The 22,583-nt window shown below is 40.1% G+C and overlaps 1 protein-coding gene across 5 annotated transcripts; it reads right to left on the bottom strand.

Annotated features, from left to right (window-relative positions):
- Positions 1-6,140: 6,140 nt before the first annotated feature.
- On the bottom strand, positions 6,141-22,125 carry LOC138952200 (uncharacterized). Of its 5 annotated transcripts, none has more exons than XM_070323802.1 (5): positions 21,912-22,125; positions 20,300-21,394; positions 19,092-19,459; positions 17,076-17,222; positions 6,141-12,841 (listed from the first exon to the last, which is right to left on the bottom strand). In XM_070323802.1, exons 2-4 carry the CDS (start codon positions 20,431-20,433, stop codon positions 17,176-17,178), a joined length of 549 nt encoding a protein of 182 aa, XP_070179903.1. In that variant the 5' UTR covers positions 20,434-21,394; positions 21,912-22,125; the 3' UTR covers positions 6,141-12,841; positions 17,076-17,175. The 5 variants fall into 5 exon arrangements, with proteins under 5 accessions (XP_070179903.1, XP_070179906.1, XP_070179905.1 ...); XM_070323805.1 differs by having other exon boundaries at positions 20,300-21,345; XM_070323803.1 differs by lacking the exon at positions 6,141-12,841 and adding an exon at positions 12,979-15,051.
- Positions 22,126-22,583: the final 458 nt, after the last annotated feature.

Here is a 22,583-nt window from a genome sequence, read left to right as displayed (position 1 = left end):
CCATGCGGAAACATGGAAAAAACTATGGAAAGCCGTTTGGCTCATAACTATTACAGCTGTAATTTAAAATAAATACACCTGTATTTAATGATAAATACAGCTGTATTTATTTCTTAAACGTATACAATAAGTATCATTATTAATTACAGGTGTATTTTTTTTATTAATTACAGGTGTATTTTTTTATTAAATACAGGTGTATTTATTATAAATTACAGGTGTATTTATTTTTAAATACAGGTGTAATTATTATTAAATACAGGTGTATTTATTTTTAAATACAGGTGTATTTATTATTAAATACAGGTGCATTTATTATTAAATACACCTGTATTTATTATAAAATACAGGTGTAATTAATGATAAATACACCTGTATTTAAAAATAAATACACCTGTATTTAAAAATAAATACACCTGTATTTAAAAATAAATACACCTGTATTTAATAATAAATACACCTGTATTTAAAAATAAATACACCTGTATTTAAAAATAAATACACCTGTATTTAATAATAAATACACCTGTATTTAAAAATAAATACACCTGTATTTAATAATAAATACACCTGTATTAATCAGTTATAGTCACGTGGTTAAGCGACTTAAAAACTTGGACTGGGAATCCACATGAAAAACACTAAGCTTATACGCGTCTTCATAGCCTCGCTTTGCCGCCTTTTGACAGACTGAACAGCTCAAGATGGCGGGGGTGGCAAATGTCCCTGATGTTTTGGAAGGTTTGCGAGTGCAGTTTTAATTAACGCTGTTGCCCAGGCTCGCACAGCAGGGTAAGTTAATTGTTTTATCAGACGAATTCGGTTCTTGTGACGATCTACACCGAGTCAGTGGGGCATCCACATCCAGAAGTTGAACTTGAAGGGAGGCCTGTACGCGTTTTTGACCAAAGATGCAAAATATTGGAATTCGGTGCGAGAGACTAGCTGCTATATCGTGTTATCGGTAATCTTGAACTTTAGCGTGTTAAATTCATAGCTCTTAATTCAGAGGCATTTAAGTCTCCAAATTTGTAGAACCTGTACTTGTAATCATAACAAGTCATTTTAGATCCCTTTGAAGTTACGGAATGAACTCCGATGATGAACTGTACGAATGCATTTGACCCATCAAAGAAGGAATTATCCGTGTGACCAGACAAGGGAGACAACTCTTTCGTGTAGATGATGTCCCATGGTTGACAACGTACACCATTTTCGTCACGCTAAAGTTCAAGATTACCTTGTTATCTGTGTGTGTGTGTGTGTAATCCGTTGTAAAGTGTATATTATGATTATTTGGTGGCGGCGGCAGTGGTACGTATATAATCTCATATGGAAAGCCGTTTGGTTCATAACAAACCTTGATTGATATGGGTTAAAGCTGTGTCTATTTATGACTTCCCGGGCTACGAGGTTGAAAAATAGGGACAAAATCATGTACAGATTTCTGTACAGCAAACACTACCCGAAACCCCACCTATACGGCGTGTATGACCTTGAGAGCTTCAGTCAACGCTTGAATTTTGCAGTGGTAACATCCGGTTTGCTCTCGCAGAGCTGAGCATATTTGTTGTCAAGAAGGATCGAGCAGAAAAAATAAACGACTTGGCAGGGATTCGAACTCAAGGCATCGGGGCCTCGAAATGTCGGGGCCGATGTCTTAACCGCTAGGCCACTACACCAGTATTGTCAAAGATAAAAAAAATTGATAATTTTATATCATTCTACGCTTGAATTATCATTTATGCGTTGCAAAAACGTAAAAATTGACATTAAAATTTGCCTTTATTTGCAAACATGTTTTACAGAATCGCAGTACATGTTTACACCGTCATGCTACACGACATTCGCGCCATGCAAATAGCTGCGATATCTCTATTTACAACATGCAAGAAAATGACAAGAACAGTAATTGAATCTCTCCAAAGCCAGTTGAAACCAGACATCTAAGAAATAGTTATACATGTATTCACTTCTGAACAACCGGCACGGTTGGCCTAGTGGTAAGGCGTCCGCCCCGTGCATCGGGAGGTCGTGGGTTCGAACCCCGGCCGGGTCATACCTAAGACTTTTAAAATTGGCAATCTAGTGGTTGCTCCGCCTGGCGTCTGGCATTATGGGGTTAATGCTAGGACTGGTTGGTCGGTGTCAGAATAATGTGACTGGGTGAGCCATGAAGCCTGTGCTGCGACTTCTGTCTTGTGTGTGGCGCACGTTATATGTCAAAGCAGCTCCGCCCTGATATGGCCCTTCGTGGTCGGCTGGGCGTTAAGCAAGCAAACAAACAAACAAACAAACAAACTTCTGAACAATGGGCGGATAGAGATATAAATCATGCTGCTTCAAGAATAACATAACATGAATTCATATCAATGTTTTTCCTTCATTTTCTCAATTGGCGCAGTAGCCTAGTGGTTAGGACATGAGACACGAAGTCGAGAGTTCGAATCTTCGCCGGGGCTTTTATTTTTTCCCCTTGATCTCTCTTGAAGATAAAATATGATCAGTCTTGAGAGAGCAAACCGGCTGTTATCCCTGAAAAATTCAAGCGTTGACTGAAGCTCTCAAGGTCATACACGCCGTATAGGTGGGGTTTCGGGTAGCGTTTGCTGTACAGAATTCTGTACATGATTGTATCCCTATTTTTCAACCTCGTAGCCCAGGAAAGTCATAAATAGACCACAGCTTTAATCTCCAGAGCTGTGTACCAGGGAAAACCATGTTATAAAGTAGACTTTTTATTAAATTTAACTTGAGACATTTAAGCTGTACAAATTAATTTCATTCACAAATACTAGTTTCATAAATATCCTTGGCCTGCAGAGATAGAATAACAAATACTTGCACATTTTGTTTGTCTTAGTGTTCAGTAAAAGTACAAAGGTTTTAAAGTAAAGCACCTTCATAACATGGAAACCGGAAGTTGTGACATGAATTTGAATACTGCTAACACTACCAAGAAAATAATATATATATATTCTATGTTGTTTTGTTGCAAGTCTGCATCATTAACAACCTGGAGTATTACTGGAAAAAAAATTATTACTAAAGAAAATATGTATACTCTCGATACTCTCCATGCACATGATTTTTGTGCAGACGAGAATTTTTGCAATTCAATAAAAGGGCGACCACTTAGTAAAGTCTTGGTTCAATTATGTTCTTTTTATGGGTTAGTTGTTAGCAACAATGTAACCGACAAACTTCAAACTGAATTTTGGTGCTTTCCTCTAACATATATTATATATTTGAAAAACATCAATGTTTACATGTGTCAAGTTTCTTTTTTTGGGAGAGTATACATTCAAGTTGCCATTTAATACATGTTTTAAGGACTGAAAATACATGTCACAAAATGGGAAACGGCCCAGGAGAATAACTTATATGTAAAGCAGCAAATGATAAGCACATGGTTTTACCCCTGAAAGCTCCAAAGATTTGGGAAAATGAATCTCGTTTGCCTTCACATATCAAACTGAACGTCAAGCAGCTCAAAAAAGTCTCAAGAAAAGTTACGCTTTCAAAATAGCATTTCATTCTGTGTCGCAAAGCATGCTTAACATTTCTACGCTTCTACAAATGAACACAAGCATGCAATAATTCCCTCTCTTTTGAGTCCTGGTACTTGTATGCTTATTAAGAAAGCGGGATGATGTTTCCTTTATTTCAGAATTTCTTTTTTGTCTTGTTTCAGATGGAAAGTGCGGAGAAACCACCATCTCAGATTTCGTGTTTTTCATGTCTGGGAGCCGGTCCACAGTACCAGGAGGGTACCAGAGTCCTCTGACCGTGGTGTTTGTGGACACACCCGAAAAGCCACTCCCCAGAGTGTCAACTTGTGCCCTCAGAATGCAGGTGTCTGCCCCACACGTCAAGAACTGAGGCAGAAGCTGTCCCAGGCTGTTCTTGAAGGGGGTGGATTTTATTTATTGTAAAAACTTTCCTTCAATGGTGCGATTAGTTTCTGCTTGGTAGCCGTAGCTGTTGGTGTTTCTATCTGTACACACCCTGGGGGGGGGGGGGGGGGGTGTTAACGTTGAACTTTGAAATCTTAAAATTATTAAGACAAGGTGTGGGTGGTTTTTTTCTCTCCGTAAAATAAGCTTTATTTTAGGTGCCTGTACCGTACATCATTTCTTACTTGCTATTAAATGCAAGAGAGAGACTTTCGAAGATTTGATGTTTGTGTTTCGCATTATTTTTGCTTGGTAGCCGTAGGTGTTGGTGTTTCTTTCTGTACACACCCTGCGAAAAAATGTTTGTTCTGCAATTTTGAAGAGAATTCACAAATGTATTCAAACTGAATTATTTGAGGTCATGCTGCAAAGGAAAAAAAAAACATGACCCTGATTTAACCGGTTTCCTATACTCCTTTACATACCTTGTTTTTGTTTTGATTGTTTTCTTTGCTTTTTGCAGGGGGGGGGGGGGGGGGGGTGTTTAACGTTGAACTTTGAAATCTTAAAATTATTAAGACAAGGTGTGTGTGGGTTTTTTCTCTCAGTAAAATAAGCTTTATTTTGGGTGCCTGTACCGTACATCATTTCTTACTTGCTATTAAATGCAAGAGAGAGACTTTCGAAGATTTGATGTTTGTGTTTTGCATTATTTAAATTGCCGTTGTGTTTCAAGAGTGTGTTCTGTTCTTATTTGTTTTTTTTGCACCACTGTTTGTCATTATGTTGCCTGCTTTTCGTGTTCCGTGTAACGCTGTCCATGGAAAACATGTAAAGCATTGTATTTCTCTCGACTATTGATCAAGTAAACTAAGCACTTCACATCATATCAGGTATCAGTTACCTAATGTACAGAATAAATGGTTCAACCCCCCCTACTACACGAATAACACGTTGCCAGCAAAATATCAAAAGCACTCGGACTAGCGTTACAGTGTCCCATACAAAACTTGGCAATATACACCATAAACCGGATACAAACAAATCAATTGCACGCTAACAACTTTGTTATACTGTCTCATAATGGTATACAAATTAATAAACTCAAAAGCGTTTGTAACAGTTATGATAATGTGATATTCGTGCCCTGTGTAACGATAGTCTGTTTTTATGTTTTACCAAATTAACCAAAACTGGCGTTGTCTACTGCTTTTCCTTTTATAGTTTTACACTCCTCTGTAGTGAAGGTCACTGCTCACACAAGGGCGGGGATGTAGCTCAGTCCTGTTGGCCGCTGTCAGCGCGAGTTCGTCCCCACGTTCGGCGAGAGATTTATTATTGCTCACAGTCAACTTTGTGTGCAGACTCTCCTCGGTGTCCGAACACCCCCGTGTGTACACGCAAGCACAAGACCAAGTGCGCACGAAAAAGATCCTGTAATCCATGTCAGAGTTCGGTGGGTTATAGAAACACGAAAATACCCAGCATGCTTCCTCCGAACGCGGCGTATGGCTGCCTAAATGGCGGGGTAAAAACGGTCATACACGTAAAAGCCGTGGGAGTTTCAGCCCATGAACGAACAAACGGCTCACACAATTTCAGCTTTCTTGTTTAGTTTATAAATTTCAGCCTCAATTCCTCGTCTCTGTAACCAGAATTAAATAGTGACTGTTTTGCTAACTGTTCAGCTGTCACCTGCCAAGTAGAACCGATGTATTCTTTATGATGTGATAAAATTAAAGTATTCATTCCACTTTGTGATGGATGAACTCGCAACTGCCAAGTATTACCAGTCTTATGATGGGATAAAAATTAAGTATTCATTCCATTTTGTGATAGGTTAACTCTCAACTGCCAAGTAATACCAGTCTAATGATGTGATAAAAATATTCATTCCATTGTGTGATGGGTTAACTCTCACCTGCCAAGTATTACCAGTGTGTCTTGTGATGTGATAAACATAAAGTATGCATTCCATTTTGTGATGATTTTCCTTATTTAAAGTGGATTTTCTGCATGACACTTGTTTGATTAAAATTAATTGTATTTGTGGCAGACAACTTGAGTTATGTTTTGTGTTTTTGTAAAAACAACTTGTTTTTTTTAATATGACTGGAAATGAGACTAGCAGCCATGAATCCATAACTACATTTTGCTGTCCATCATAGACATCTCACTCGCACATGTTCATTGCCTCACCATACAGGAATCAAAATCCATACAAACAATTTGTATTATCCAATATTCAAACTTGTCATACACATTTATTCATACACAAGAATTATGTGTCATACACATTCAAGCAATCAAGATCCAATAAATGTATATAATTGATGTTCTTAAAAAGACTACACACACACCTAAATATATAGGTGATCTTTGAAATGGGACATTTACATGCAAAATTCAGAATGCAAACAGAGCTTTGGCTTGCAAATGTAATAGTCATTAACCAGCACATAATATGAATAATTTTTGAAATTGTTGTGATACTGATTCAATTTTTCACATAAAATCAGAATTTCATTTATTTTAGTTTCCTGATACAAATGATTCGTCTAGCTTACCTTGAATAAACATACCAATACGTCAAAAAGTAGGACATCTGAGCTCAAAGATTAATAGTTTGGTTTGAAAAATCTCTAAATACACATAATTACAAAAACAAAACAAAATTCCGTGATAGAACATGTACTGATCTTGCAACTAAAGTAACAAGAAGGGCAAAGCCCATACGACTCGCATGCTTTACACATTTTTCCTACCAAAATACATGTGACCTTGACCCAAGGTCAAGGTCATCCAAGGTCATGCAACACAGCTGTTAATTCAAGACATAGGAGGTACAATGGTGCTTATTGGCTCTTTCTACCATGAGATATGGTCACTTTTAGTGGTTCACTACCTTATTTTGGTCACATTTCATAAGGGTCAAAGTGACCTTGACCTTGATCATATGTGACCAAATGTGTCTCATGATGAAAGCATAACATGTGCCCCACATAATTTTTAAGTTTGAAACAGTTATCTTCCATAGTTCAGGGTCAAGGTCACTTCAAAATATGTATACAATCCAACTTTGAAGAGCTCCTGTGACCTTGACCTTGAAGCAAGGTAAACCAAACTGGTATCAAAAGATGGGGCTTACTTTGCCCTATATATCATATATAGGTGAGGTATTCAATCTCAAAAACTTCAGAGAAAATGGGAAAAATGTGAAAAATAGCTGTTTTTTAGGCAACATTTATGGCCCCTGCGACCTTGACCTTGAAGCAAGGTCAAGATGCTATGTATGTTTTTTGGGGCCTTGTCATCATACACCATCTTGCCAAATTTGGTACTGATAGACTGAATAGTGTCCAAGAAATATCCAACGTTAAAGTTTTCCGGACGGACGGACGGACGACTCGGGTGAGTACATAGACTCACTTTTGCTACGCATGTGAGTCAAAAAGGGGACTCGGGTGTGCTGTTAAAATTGTTGGCACATTTTAGTATCTAAAACTCACCTTTGATTTTAGGGGGTGCCTATTCTTTCTTTATTTTGTGTTTAACATTGTTTTCAACCACGAAGGTTATATCGCGACGGGGGGAGATGGGATAGAGCCACTTGTCAATTGTTTCTTGTTCACAAAAGCACTTAATCAAAAATTTGCTCCAGGGGCTTGCAACGTAGTACAATATATTACCTTACTGGGAGAATGCAAGTTTCCAGTACAAAGGACATAACACTTACATACTGCTTGAGTAAAATCTTTACAAAAATTGACTATATTCTATACAAGAAACACTTAACAAGGGTAAAAGGAGAAACAGAATCAGTTAGTCGCCTCTTACGACATGCTGGGGAGCATCGGGTAAATTCTTCCCCCAAACCCGCGGGGGGTACCTATGCGACTGACCACAATGTTTACTTTCATCAGGCACAAAGTTCTTCAGCAGAAGAATGATTAATATTCTAGCAACAAACATGCAATAAATTCATACATGATTATTGATGTTCAAAAAATGCTCTACACTACTTCACCAAACTAAATGGAGAACTGAAAATGTTTAAAACACTTTCTTTCTTTGGTGTTTTCAACCACGAAGGTTATATCGCCACGTGGAAGGGGGGGGGGGGGGGGGGGGGGGGGGAATGGGATAGAGCCACTTGTTAATTGTTTCTTGTTCACAAAAGCACTAATCAAAAAATTGCTCCAGGGGAAAACACTAACCATAAACAATAAACACCACTATGAGGTTTGATAGGTAACTTAAAGGGACCTTGACCTTCAATGAACGTTGCAAAAAGCTTATGTTCTGATGAATATGGGTGAATGAGGCACCATTGAATATAAAAAGAAAAATAACTGATTTGACTCTAGTTAAACTATGGCGCTCATGGCATCATACCAAAGTTTGAACGAGTATCCCTTTCACTGTTCTGTACAGCTGTGAAAACACAGTGAGACATAATAATAATGAACATAAATTAATCACCCCTTCTCGCCAGAGCTCACGGCAATACACAATAGCAAAACAAATCAGAGCATTCACACACCGACACACACAAAGTCGTTAAAGGTTTATTGGCTGCGGCAATAATAGCCGCAAGAATAATCCTTTAGTTCGTTCAAAGTACCCAAGCATGTCCTGTATACAAAAGTAAGGCGATTGAGATTTTATTTTGTTTTTTTTTACACAAGCCAGAGAACACCAGTGCTTGTGAGAGCAAAACGTTTGCCCGTAGGGAAGTGAACCTTCCTTATCTTTCGCACCAGAGAGCTGTTCAAAAGGGGTATTGTGCAAGTTGGCTATTAAACCATTGTAATTCGGAAAATGTCTTTAACCTTCGCCGGCACTCGTGGGTCCGTGCGGACCCAGAAGGGTGTTTGATTGCAAATATCTTTTAAACGAGTTGGAATTTTTTAATGAGCTTTTAGAAATGCCTCAGACACCTAACAAGCTATCATCTCCTAAAAGCTCATTAAATTTCAGTGATAATTAATTAATTAATTAATGGTCAAATTTAGACTACACACGGAAGCATTTGTGGGGACGTGCGGACCCATACTTCTCAAAGAAGGAAAAGCGTGTATACCCTTCCGAGGCACTCGTGGGTCCGTGCGGACCCAGAAGGGTGTTTGATTGCAAATGAGACAGTGACAAAAGGTCAGGTGTCATGTCTACTGTCCCGAATGACACACGATTGCTGACATTTCACCATTGCCAAAAGAATAAACAAATAAGAAATAGGTAGAAAATGAATGTGAAAACTGACTTTGATTGTTGATCAGTATTTTCTATACCACTAACAAATAATCTACTTACACATAGCTGTTTGGCAAATGTATGTTGCATGGGACACACTGACATGAAAGTGGAAGATGTTTTTCCCTCTAGAGAAACTACATATCAAGTTACACTTTTTGTGCTCTTCCATTCCAGTTGGCAATCAATTGTTAACGCATGTTATTAGAAAAAATAGAACGAAAACAGATTAGATAGAATGAAAAATGTACTGGTGATGTCATTTGGGACATACTGACATGAAAACGTCACCTTTTGTCATTGTCTCAAATATCTCTTAAACGAGTTGGAATTTTTTAATGAGCTTTTAGAAATGCCTCAGACACCTACAAAGCTTTCATCTCCTAAAAGCTCATTAAATTTCAGTGATAATTAATTAATTAATTAATTAATTAATGGTCAAATTTAGACTACACACGGAAGCATTCGTGGGGACGTGCGGACCCATACTTCTCAAAGAAGGAAAAGCGTGTATACCCTTCCGAGGCACTCGTGGGTCCATGCGGACCCATACTTCTCAAAGAAGGACAATTGTGCAAACCCTTCCGTGGCACTCGTGGGGCCATGCAGACCCATAATATTTTACCAAATACCGTGTGCAGTCTAAATTTGACCATTAATTAATTAATTAATTATCACTGAAATTTAATGAGCTTTTAGGAGATGATAGCTTTTTAGGTGTCTGAGGCATTTCTAAAAGCTCATTAAAAAATTCCAACTCGTTTAAGAGATATTTGCATCAAACACCCTTCTGTGTCCGCACGGACCCACGAGTGCCACGGAAGGATATGCATATTTTTCTTTCTTTGAGAAGCATGGGTCTGCACGGCCCCACGAGTGCCACGGAAGGATATGCACATTTTTCCTTCTTTGAGAAGCATGGGTCTGCACGGCCCCACGAATGCGTCCGTGTGTAGTCGATAACGAGTGCCGGCGAAGGTTAATGGCTGAATAACAATGAGTTCCTTTATACGTTGGATTGGGCAAGCCATATATATATATATATATATATATATATAAATATATCTAGCATCAATAAACCTAAAAATACACTAAGGTCTTTTTCAAAAACAATAGTCTGTTTTAAAAACTTTCAGCAATTTTCAACTTTATAAATCTATACTATAGATACATCAAAAGAAATTTGGTCAGACATGGGATTCAGAAAAAGTGATAATTAAGGAAAAAAAAAGTAGGGTCCAGGGGCAACGCCCCTGGTCGGGGTCTGGGGGCAAAGCCCCCAGAAGCTGAAGGTTTTTAGTATTTTAGACACACAAAAATGGCCCTGAAATGCATATTTCAGCTTAATCATAGCCCCCCCCTCCCTTTCCATGTTTCTCAAATTAATTTTACGCTAAGACTCAAAATAAGGAGGAGAAAGAGAGAGAGAGAGAGAGAGAGGCGGGGATGGGGGGGGGGTGGTGGCGTGTGACGGTGTGGTTTCAATGTTCTTACCTCGTCGGTGCCAAACGACCCCAGTGACTGATTACACGACTGGGTTTTCAGGATAGTCAGGTGCTTGTTGCTTTTCAAGTGGCTTTTGAGGGCAGTCTTTCCATTGGAACCGTAGTTGATAACATTAACATCGTTGCACAAAGTGCACTAAGTTTTTCCCGGCAAGTTGATTTTAGCAAAAGCATCGCCAACTTTCAGTTTCACGTCTTGTGTCTTCTGGCCTTTCTCGTATTTCCAGCTCAATGATACAACTTCATCGAGCCAGTCGAATCTCCAGAGATTTTTCTTGTACTTCTGCTGGTCAATTTCCCGGGATAGAACGGTTTCGTCTCGCTTTAGCTTCCTCATCATTTTGGCAAGTGGCTCGAAGCGATGTAAAAATGGCGCCGAATCATTCTCATACGGTATGCTTTAGCTTATACTGAATCCCCGATAGCTACGTTGAAACGGTGACTGTAGGAGACAAAGACACAGAGCGCGTTCCCATACGGATCGACCAGCAACAGTCTGACCGTTTTAGGAACCAACCGTTCAAGAATAGTATGGAATGGAGCGTCGCGATCAGCGGACCGGCCGAAAAACTTGGGTCTTTACCTACATATACCCCAACATTTTCTCAGCGGATTTGCACGAATCTCAAGAATGATCCCTGGAGCCTAAAAATTTACGGAATTCCGTAATTTTACGGAAGAATCCCATGTCTGTTTGGTGCAATTAAACAGGTAACCTAATGGCAAATCATTGTGTAAAACTTTCTTTACAACTTTCTTTCACAAAGTGTACATATTTTTTTTTTTTTTTTTTAGCAATATTGTTTTCGTGGTGCAGTACCTGTGTTTAAAAATAATAAAATACACAGCGGACATAATTTCGCTTTATTTGAATGACTTTCCACTTTACAAAGATTGGTTTAGAATTAGAGCGCAGATTTAAACCAATTTGAAAAAAACAGTTGCTTATACCTTCTACCATGCTTGGTACTTTGAACAAACTTTATGATTGTTTTTGAGGCTTTCATTGTTGCAGCCCAATGCTGCTCAGTGCAAATTAACTTTTTTGAAGGCGAAGTGTCTGCACCCAGACACATCCTTACTCTGAGGTCTCAAAGCAAACCCGCAAATTGAGGCACACCTCCCAACGCCATGCAAGATATTGCAGATTTATTGCACGATTACGTGGCTAGAGCGGATAGGGCAAGTAGCCTAATAAGTTTACAATTTAAAACGAATGCTTCTTTCATTGACAAAAGCAGTAATCATGTGTCAAAACACTGGATCGGCTTTGGAATGCGCTTGTAAATAAAAGTAGACAATGAATTTTTCTTGTGATTCCACTGACCAATCTGCTTGTAGTCTGGACAATCAAGCGTACAAAATATGGCAAAATCGTATGGGTTCACAGGTCTGCTATACACTTCAGGTTTGGGGTGTCCACAAGCTAACTTTTTTTTTACTCGAGCATGTTGGCAACGAACTGGAGAACAACATCTGACCATGTTGATCGGTGGGTGGCCCACTCCGAGGGTCAATGCGCTCCGTTAGTTGCACGAGCTGTTCCTCAGAGAGGGGGCAAGCCGTGGCAGGCACATCCTAACGACTGTCTGGCAAAGGATGGTCCTCGATTATCGATTGAAGGCTTCTCCCTTTCCAGAAGTCCTGTACTGCTGTGGATGTGCTGGCTCGTCTCTCCAGCATCCCCCTGAAGAAGAGCTGCAGGGGAGTTCTGTTGCGCTCTGTCCTCAGGGGTTGGTGGTTCTTCTGTTCCACAATCCACTGTAGGGACCGGTTCAGCCTGGGCAGAAAAACATAGTGGAGGGCCCACAAGTGAATGGGATTGTCCATGTTCAGTATCCCCAGACCACCTTCTGCCTGTGGTGTTCCCATTGCAGTAAACAGGTCATGGTAAGGGTTCACCACATCTTTCCAGACGTCGAGCCAGAGACGCTCGATCCTTTGGTTATGGTCACTGCGGCCTTGCATCGCACTGCCTCTCCCTTCTCCCCTGTGTTCATTCATGAGGGCGACGACATCCAGATTCTCGCCACCATGGTCCATGCGGACTCTTGACGGGAGTCCAAAGCGTTGGGTTCCACCCAAAAACAGATCCCGAACGGTCTCTGACCTGTTGTTTCGGTGGCATGGAGGAAGGTAGTGGCCCGGCTAAAGCCATCGATTGCCCCATGAATCACCATTTTCCACCTGCAATATAACAAACAGAGATCCGTTTCCATATGTGATTTCACCACACAAATTCTGATTAAAGAGTTATTGGGAAATAAGTATAGGTAACATGCTCAGTAAATATTAAAAAGTAATGGTCAAAGTGCTTTTTCATGACCGAGAATCAAGACCATTATTTTTAATATATATCATTGAGAAAAGGTGTGTAACCCATTTAATCCACCTTTCTTCAATTTTGCAAAGAAATAAATCAAGAAAAGCAATTGCTTTATATGACTTTTCTTCGTCATGTCCATAAGCCTTAAGGGTCTTGTAGGTCTTAAAAGGAGGATTCCACTAACTGCTGGGACTCTAAAATTTGATAAAAATAAGCAAAATTTTGGTAATGTCTGCTGGTTAATAACACATACAATTCAGTGAAATTTAATAAAAAATAACTGAGAAAACCGCAATGTAAAGCTTTTACAAACTTGACCCCACTGTGACCCCAAAATGTGACAGGGATCAACCAAACTAGGGTCACGTAGGTAGATGATCAAATCCTTCAAGTGTTCAAAGTTTCAAAGCTCAAGCTTCAAAAACACCTGAGATAACATCAATGTTAAGATATTTTGATTCGAACATGACCCCCTGTGACCCCAAAACTTGACGAAGGTCAATCTTCTTCTTCTTCAGCGTTCGACGATGGCTGTGTCTAGATTCTTTCAGGCCTGGGAATGAGTAAAAGTGGTTTGGGCGTACTGACGGGAAAATGTTGCGTTTTAAGCATTTTTAAGGGCACACGGAGGCTCTTTTCTTACACAATTAGAAAAGGACTTCGTCGTAAATACGACGAAAGGCGTATCATTCCCAGGCCTGTTCTTTGGCCCGTGATGTTGACGAAGTGGGCTGTGACGAAGGTCAATCAACCTTATGTCGTCTTCTTCTTCTTATGCGTTCGTGGGCTGAAACTCCCACGTGCACTCGTGGTTTGCACGAGTGGAATTTTACGTGTATGACCGTTTTTACCCCACCATTTAGGCAGCCATACGCCGCTTTCGGAGGAAGCATGCTGGGTATTTTCTTGTTTCTATAACCCACCGAACTCTGACATGGATTACAGGATCTTTTTCGTGCGCACTTGGTCTTGTGCTTGTGTGTACACACGGGGGTGTTCGGACACCGAGGAGAGTCTGCACACAAAGTTGACTCCGAGAAATAAATCTCCCGCCGAACGTGGGGACGAACTCACGCTGACAGCAGGCAACTGGATACAAATCTAGCGCGCTACCGACTGAGCTACATCCCCGCCCACAATCTTATGTCAAGTTGGTACATTATCAAAACCTAGAAGTGTGCGTACTATTAACCCTTACACCGGTGCAATTCTGTAACACATGTTACATAGCCACTGGTGAATTAACAGAGAGAAACATAACAAAAAACAGTCATATAGGTTTTCGCATCAATGGGAGGTAATCGGAACCGACCAAACAGACTGAGCCAATAGCGCGACATATGTCGTGACAACCAGGTGACAGCATACGTAAAGTAGCGCGACATATGTCGCGACAACCAGCCTAAGGGTTAAAGCTCTAGCTAAAAACACATCTGAGATAACATCAACGTTAAGTTTTTATTAAACGAACATGACCCCGCTGTGACCCCAAAATTTGATGAGGGTCAACGAAACTGCGGTCACTTCGTGAAATCATCAAACCCTAAAAGTGTGCAAAGTTTCAGAGGTCTAGCTGTATAAACTTCTGAGATAACAGCTCAACGTTACATTTTTTGTCCTTGGACAGACAGACAGCCTGCCCACAGCACACATAATTATTTTGATCAAGTATTATTCACTCAGCCAGTCTACCTGCACAAGCATGTGATTAATCCATGGTTGAAGAGTTCTGTGAAAATTGCGCAATTCTGCAAACTCTTTATAGCAGTTAATTTAATTTCGAATAAAATAAAGTACATAGTTGTTCTGCTAAGACGATAAGGCAAATATTTTTGCGTTCTTTTCATGTTTAAGTATCTCGGGAAAAAAAGTTCTATTTATGAAGTGAAATATAATTGACCTACAGATTACTGTCTTTTTATTTGTACAAATGCAAAATGGGAACAACTCTATTTTCTACACAAAATATGAGAGTTACTTGCCTTGAGACCTTGTGTCTGGTACAACGTAGATTTTGATTTAGAAAACAACCAAACTTATGGATCTTATATTGGATTCTGTGTGTTGAAACCTGAAATGAATAGTGTAAATGCAGTTGAGTATGTATGAGCTCTTTCCTCTTTCGAATATTTGAGCATTCAGAACTTTTCAGTCACCAAGCAGTGACCACACAGTGTGGTTTCTCAACCTATGAGCTATCAAGGATTCAGACTGGTTGCTGGGTGGTTATTTGTTAGGACTAGGTAGCTTGGTATTCACCGAAAAGTATTCCCCCCTCTGCTTATTTCTCTGTTAACTTGAAGGGGTGTTTATTGTTAAAAAAAACACCAAGCAACCAAATTTAAATAACCACCCAGTAGAAATGGTAAGGTATAACCAGAATATGTTTTGTATTCCGTGGGGAAATCATCAATGGACCAGTCTTTCATTACATATCCAGAAAATGACAAAATAAAAAGAAAAGAAAAGAAAATACTTGCACACGACTCACCTTCGTTACCCACCTACCCCTTAGAAGACGCCCTTCCTTTTACGATCCCAAACAAGACATTTTCAAGACCCTGTTTCATAGCTGCCAACCCCTGTGAAGCCCAAAGAGTAGCATTTTGGAACTTTCACCAAATGTCAGAGTTGCAATTGGTGTTTATAAGCGTAGCACTCGCATAATCTTAAATTTGAATCGCAAGCCCGCATTTAAAATGCCATCAAAAACGTTTGTAAGATTCTGAGAGCTCTACGACATTACAACCGTCTAAACATAGTTCAATGTCACACGCTTTCCTTCTTTGCCACTACTAAAGCAAACGTATGCAAGATTGTATGTTACACGCTTTAGGAGCATGGCAAGAACGGATTCAAACTCAAAATCGTCACTCCAAAAAAACATAAAATGCACACACGACTTTTATTTCTCCTGCTGTTATCGTTTCTTCTCTTTACAGATTCTTCAACGCTCAGAATACTGAAAACGGCACCCCAGACGACAGTACTGTTTCCATACGCGAATTTAACTTCCCTTGGAAAGTGGTTCGCTCAGGAGGCCTGTTTGTCTGACACTATAAGGACAGAGTTCTGAACATAGATGACAAAGATTCCGGAATGAACAAACATTTTGCGGATGCAGACACAGAAAGACGTCATGAAGAATGAGATGCTTCAAAAGATACAGACTGTGACGATGACTGTGACGTCATTCCCATATAACGAGACGTCATTCACAGTTGTTCGGCCACTTCCGTCAAAAAGTAGATTTAGACAATCAACGTAATCTCGTGTGGAAGAAAACGTCTGTCACACAACCAAGTCGGAATAGCAGGTATTATTACCTATACACGCAAAGTCTGTCGAATTCTTCGGCAAAAATCGTTGAAAATGATTTGCCCGCATCGGTGTGGAACTTGCACCATAATCTTCACCACCCTTACGTTTCCCCGTTTTTATCCTGTCTCCCTCCAGTTTCCACTTCTAACACCGTCACTGTGCACAGCTTACAACTTAACAAGTGCATTGCATATTCTAATCAAATTCACAATTGGCGCATAGAGTCACCGGAAATGCGAATGCTTGCAATAAAATTCACGATTTGCTAAGCAAGTCACGTGGACAATATCGAGTCATAACGGAGTGGTTCCCAGCCATCGGTACTCGACTAGTTATGCAATGTTCATTGTTGATTGTCAAGCAATAAGTGAACATTTTGCACGCTTGACATTTTTTTTTTTTTAGCGTAGCAGCTCAGGGCTTAGAGTAGCAGCGTAGCAATTCCTGCAAAATCGGAGCATGCTGCGCCAAAATCGTAGCAATTGGCAGGTATGCTGTTCTCTAAGATATTCTGCTCATAACCTCTGTAAGTTTACCCCCATTATAAGACCTTATTATCTCAGGGTTATGTATGTCTTAAAAGAAAGATTCCAGCGTCATAAAATAAGAGAATTCCTTATCACCCTTATGCCACCTGTATCAATCCACTCAAATTCCATGTTCAAACTGGCACAACCCCCAACATCCTCCCCACCACCGGACACACTCAACATTCACCAAATTTTTAAAAAGGATTTTTTTGTGCCCAGTGTATGTATTTGTAGCTGTACTCACGATATCAACTTGTGGTATCCGTCTAGATGCCAGAGAGCGTTTGGTCCTGATACTTGGTACAGACGACGTCTCGTGGGCCTCAACGCCAAAGCTCTGACAGCTACTCCACCAGGATCAACCCGCGGGATGGCTCCCCGTACTCTGTGCCTTTGTGGAGCGTGTAAGAATACAACTTATTACACTAACGTGACATACCACTCATGTCATAACAATACCATTCACTCTACATTGCATGTGTAAAGAGGTCTTGTCTGACAAGGACCTGATTTTTCACTGCCTCCAATACCGAAACAAGCGTCCTTCTTTGAACACTCGGAAGAATTTTAAGAACGTAAACACCACACCAGTGACATTTCCTTGCTTTGACATAAAAGATTACACGAGGCATTCGGAGAGATCCAGGTTCAATTTTTAAGCTTCTTCAATCTGGGCGCTTCGACAAAGGGACATTTACAGCAATGAACATGCAACAGTATGTACAGGGTCCCCACTGGTTTTTAGAAACAAAATTCCATGACTTTCCCATGAGCCTCAATAACATTTTCCATGACTAGATCCACAGGTCGCCATTTCCGAACACGCAAACTTTTTACATCTTGTCACTGCCAGTTTTGACACTGGCTTGCTTTGCACTGAATTTGAGTCAGTTTCTACGCAGTGTCTCTTTGACAAGCAAGTCAAGCATTTGCTACGCAGTCAGATTATCGGTAATGTTTGCTGGTCCTGTCATTTCACTAAACTGGACCAGCCACTGTTTGTATCCATCTGCACTTTCGTAAATTCCGTTTCATAACCGTCACTAACACTGTGACTTGACGAACTGTCATTTTTTTCACCGCGATACACAGTTCATTGCGAAGATCTTCCTTGGTAATTCGTTCCAATTCCGCATACTTTTTGTTGTCAAGAAACAACTCGAAAGAAAGCTGGCGTGCTAAAGGTTATTTTTTTTTCTTTCTTATTTATGTTAAATTCCATGACTTGAATTGAAATTCCATGACTTGAATTGAAATTCCATGACTTTCCAGGTCTGGAAAATTAAAAATCAAATTCCATGACTTTCCATGACCTGTACGAACCCTGTATGTAGGATAAACAGAATACTACATGGCTTCCTGTTTGATACCAGTTTTACACTAGTGTTTTGAAATATTGTTCGCAGTTTAATATTTAAAAGCACAACTTGAGTAAAACTGGTATTTCATAGGAAACCATATAGTATTCTCTATGTGGACAACAATGTCACAGGCTTACCCACTAAAGTTCTTTAGGAGCTTCTGACATATTTGCCTTAAAAACAACATGCAAAATAACTTGTGGAATCCAAAAGCACCATGTCGCATTAGTGGCCCAATTAGAGCTGCAGACTATTACGCTTTCGATGTAGCATGCTACTTGTAAAACAGAAAATGCTACTTCGTTATACAGACACTCTACAATGTTCATTTGTTCCTGCTGCTGTTTTCTTGTCTGAACACAGTTATTGCAACATTTGTGTCTTGACATATAAACATGTAGGTGCAGTGGATTATAAGATGATGCAATACTTAAAGATAAACACCATTTGCTACACTATAAATTCAAGATTGCTACACATGAAGCTTCATAGGGGCTGACAGCTCTGCATCATACACCAGCACATAAATCTTACTGACTGAGTTGATGTGTATTTACACATTGCACACCTCCCACATTGAAGTAAACAATTGAATATCTTCAGTTAATCGAAGTACACTTAAAGATGAAGTTCTCTCCATAGGAATACTGTGCATCACCCTTGCATGTAAGTGAACTCAAAGTACTATGTGAACAGAACAGAACCAATTCTGGTCTGTTTGCAACCGCATGAACGCAGGAAAGAGATCATTGTCAGATTGAATTACAATTAACATTGACACGCTTCCATTTGAAACTTTTCAGTTGTCATTGTGGATTGACGCCCCGGGCCCCAGATCCTGCGTTTAACTTTATCCTCGACGAACAAAACAACAGGCACCAATTGGGTTGCCGCCTCACCTGTGATTGTGTTGACCAGGTTGGCAACCGAGCCAGACAGGGTAGAATTGCTGGTACCGGTTGTCATCGATCCGGATGTTGAGGCGATGGCCTCACGATCACCCGAAACAGCTTCTTGCAGACGTTGGTTGTCTTTCTGGAGCGAGACAATGGCCACTTGGCAGGTCTCTTGCCGCTCCCCCAGCCTGCGTAGTTCTGCCAATACCGCGGCCAAAGCAGTGGCGCTTTCTTCCCCTCCTGCTGTGGCTGACTCAAACCCACCGGGTTGTCGCTGCGAGGCTGTCTGGTTGCTGGCCCTCGGCCGACCTGCAGCGGCTCGGGTCACTTCGGCTACCCGCCTTGACGCTGCCCTCCTGGGAGGCATATTCCTGTGCATAAAAAACAGGATATGTGAACACAGCCTTATTTGTCAGATTACTGAGAATTACACATAAGCCTTGAACTTGTCTGCTGCTCCTTGCAGGAGTTAACAACTCCTTCACTGTTCAGCTTGTAAAAGGTGTTTAATATCCCATACTTCTGAAGTTGTCACCAGATTTTGGGAGTCTGAAATACAAACCAAAGAAATTGATTAAAATCTGGCCCAAAGTACTTCAAACCAATTGTGTTTTCTGTGTCAAACTCAAATCCTGGCACCCAGTACCCCCACCAAACGAGTTTGGAATCTCTGAGGCTCAATACATTTATGACAAACAGAACACCAACAGGAAATTACATCATGGTTCTCTGAACTGTCACACACCAACATAATACCTGGCTAACAAATACTAACTAATGTTGGAATCTCTGAGGCCCTATAGCTTAATTTGACAAAAAGAACAACAGCGAACCATGTTTTCTGATTCTCTGAAAAATCAGCCCCACCATGAAATATTACCTAGCCCACGGTACATGTACTTTAACCAAAATAGTGTTTGTAATCTGTGAGGCACCAGCCAACACAAGTGACAACAGTACCTCCACATGAAATATTACCTAGCCCACAGTACCACAATCAAAATAAATTTGGAATCTCCTAGGCAAAATAACAGGTGATTGACAAAACAGTACTTCCACAGGAACCAATATTTCCTGATTCACTGAAATGACAAACACCCGAGGTAATTGACATACAGTACCTCCACAGGAACAAATATTCTGATTCTCTGAATTGACAAACGCTCACATGAAAAGGCATCGTAACACCAACATGTTCATCAGAATCTCACCTGAAAATTATTTCCAAGTACTCTGGAAAAACACTGATCCATACTATCCACCAACACAGAAACATACTGTTGAAACATGTCACGATATCTTGATTTGACAGAACACTCAACAATCGTGTTGATCGAAGAACCATTCCGGATCCACCTTGAACTGGTTTTTTAGACAAGGGACATCATCCACAACGAGCCTGTCATAAACTCGAGTTACTTCCCATCTACCGATCTGGTTGACCCCATTTAGAGCCGTCGATTTATGCCACCCACCCGCATCAAACAAGAAAGAAAATGTAAACAATTTGAAGATTCCCTGTTCCTATACCCGTGCTTTGTAAGCTGATCAGTCAAAACGCACAATGCAACCTGACCCGGCTACAACATTATTTAATCACACAAAAACCGACTGTGTTTATCGCCTGACGAAGGGACTTGTACAACCTGGCCTGTCCTGACGTTGCTTGATCTTCTTGATCTTGATATGTTACGCCAACAGGTCCCAAGCTTGGGAATATACGTTTGCTAGATGCACACCATCACCCAGGAAATGACGCTGCAAATTCAGGTAACGTAAACTGTTTTCCAGCGGAAAACATAAAATCATGGTCCCAAAATACAACTCTAGGGGAGTCCACAGTGCCCTGCCGAAGCAACGCATTGACCTCCATAGCTGCGGCGTTGTATGATGGATCGAAACACACACACAGACAGACAGACACACACACACACACACACACATACACCACGACCCTCGTCTCAATTCCCCCCTCTACGTTAAAATATTTAGTCAAAACTTGACTAAATATAAAAACGGTATTACTTAACTTTAAAATCAGAATCTGTGACTGTGAAACATTGGTCCATTTCTCAGTTGTTTTTCAACAGTTTAAAATTCCTTTTTGAAGCTTTACTATTCTAATATTCAGCACAGAAGAGTTACCTGAAGTACTGTCCCCTGTCCTTTCAGACGAGCTTGTATCATTAAGGACCCAGTAAGCTTGTTGGAAGCAGTAATTGGTTCCACCAACGCATCCAACTCTTGATCAGATATCCTGGAATACACCATGCGTTGTACAGTTTACAAGTAGCATTCCATTTTCCCTGAAAATTGCCAAACACTTTTATTACTTGCGTTGTATCGATAAACGAAGCACAAGTAAGAAACAATAATAAAAGCAAAGAAAATAGCAACACGATATGCAAACATCTAACAAAGCCGAGCAAGCAGAATGACAGGTTTAATGAAAAACAAAGAGGTACCGATTCGGAAACAAGATCGCGATTCTTTCCTTCGCTGCACGACGCAAATCTTCTGTGACCTTTGACCAAACGTAGCTTCCACATTCGATCACCGTGCTCAGCTTAATATTTACAACAGAAAGCCGAGGGGGTGGAATACCGAGATGAACCTACAGAAATGTGCATCCTCAAACCTGACATATTCATCCCAACATTTAATGAACTCCAAAACACAGAAAGTTGCTTTTAGTTTTACACGCCATCTTTGATTGCCACTGCCAGTGGTTATCAAACCGGGACCCGGTACCCGTGTTTCAAAGATCACGCATTGTTTCTTCCATTAAGTCACAAATGAACAAGCAAACAAAACGTTGCTTACCTTCTTAAAACTTCTTCTGGCTCATTACCAGACTGCAACAAATTGACGTCGCAATGGCGGGTCTGATCCAGTGGCGTCACCGGAAGTAGTATCTCCACGAGATTGTCGCTTTGCATGTCGTACATTTTCCGATTCAAGTTCTAATTTATTTCAGCCGCATTTATTAAATGCAGCTGCATTTAAAAATAAATACAGCTGTATTTAAAAATAATTACACCTGTATCTAAAAATAATTACAGGTGTATTTATTTTTAAATACAGCTGTATTTACTATTAAATACAGGTGTAATTATTTTTAAATACAGCTGTATTTATTTTTAAATGCAGCTGTATTTAAAAATAATTACACCTGTATTTAATAATAAATACAGCTGTATATATTTTTAAATACAGGTGTAATTATTTTTAAATACAGCTGTATTTATGATTAAATACAGCTGTATTTATCATTAAATACAGCTGTATTTATTTTAAATTACAGCTGTAATAGTTATGAGCCAAACGGCTTTCCATAAAAAACTACTTTCTCTTTCCACAGCAGTAGTGATATCGTGCTGCACAAGCATTGCCGCGCCAACGCGAAAACGCAGTGGGGCATGGTGTTCGGCCATCAATTGCTCAAACGCACATGCTAAAGGCTTCAGGATGTTTAAATTTCCCAAGGAAGAGAGC

This window comes from Littorina saxatilis, linkage group LG17, assembly GCF_037325665.1.
Source record: "Littorina saxatilis isolate snail1 linkage group LG17, US_GU_Lsax_2.0, whole genome shotgun sequence".
In the NCBI taxonomy this organism is placed as follows: domain Eukaryota; kingdom Metazoa; phylum Mollusca; class Gastropoda; order Littorinimorpha; family Littorinidae; genus Littorina; species Littorina saxatilis.
Note: the sequence above shows the minus strand (reverse complement) of the source record. Positions and strands in the feature narration are given on the sequence as shown.

Coding starts and splice junctions, on each gene's coding strand:
- LOC138952200 (XM_070323804.1), bottom strand. CDS start 20,433: ATGGTTCTTCGATCAACACGATTGTTGAGTGTTCTGTCAAATCAAGAT. Junction 19,460..20,299: donor TACTTGGAAATAATTTTCAG/GTGAGATTCTGA, acceptor TTTTATGCACAG/GAATATGCCTCCCAGGAGGG. Junction 17,223..19,091: donor CCTGGTCAACACAATCACAG/GTGAGGCGGCAA, acceptor CGCTCCACAAAG/GCACAGAGTACGGGGAGCCA.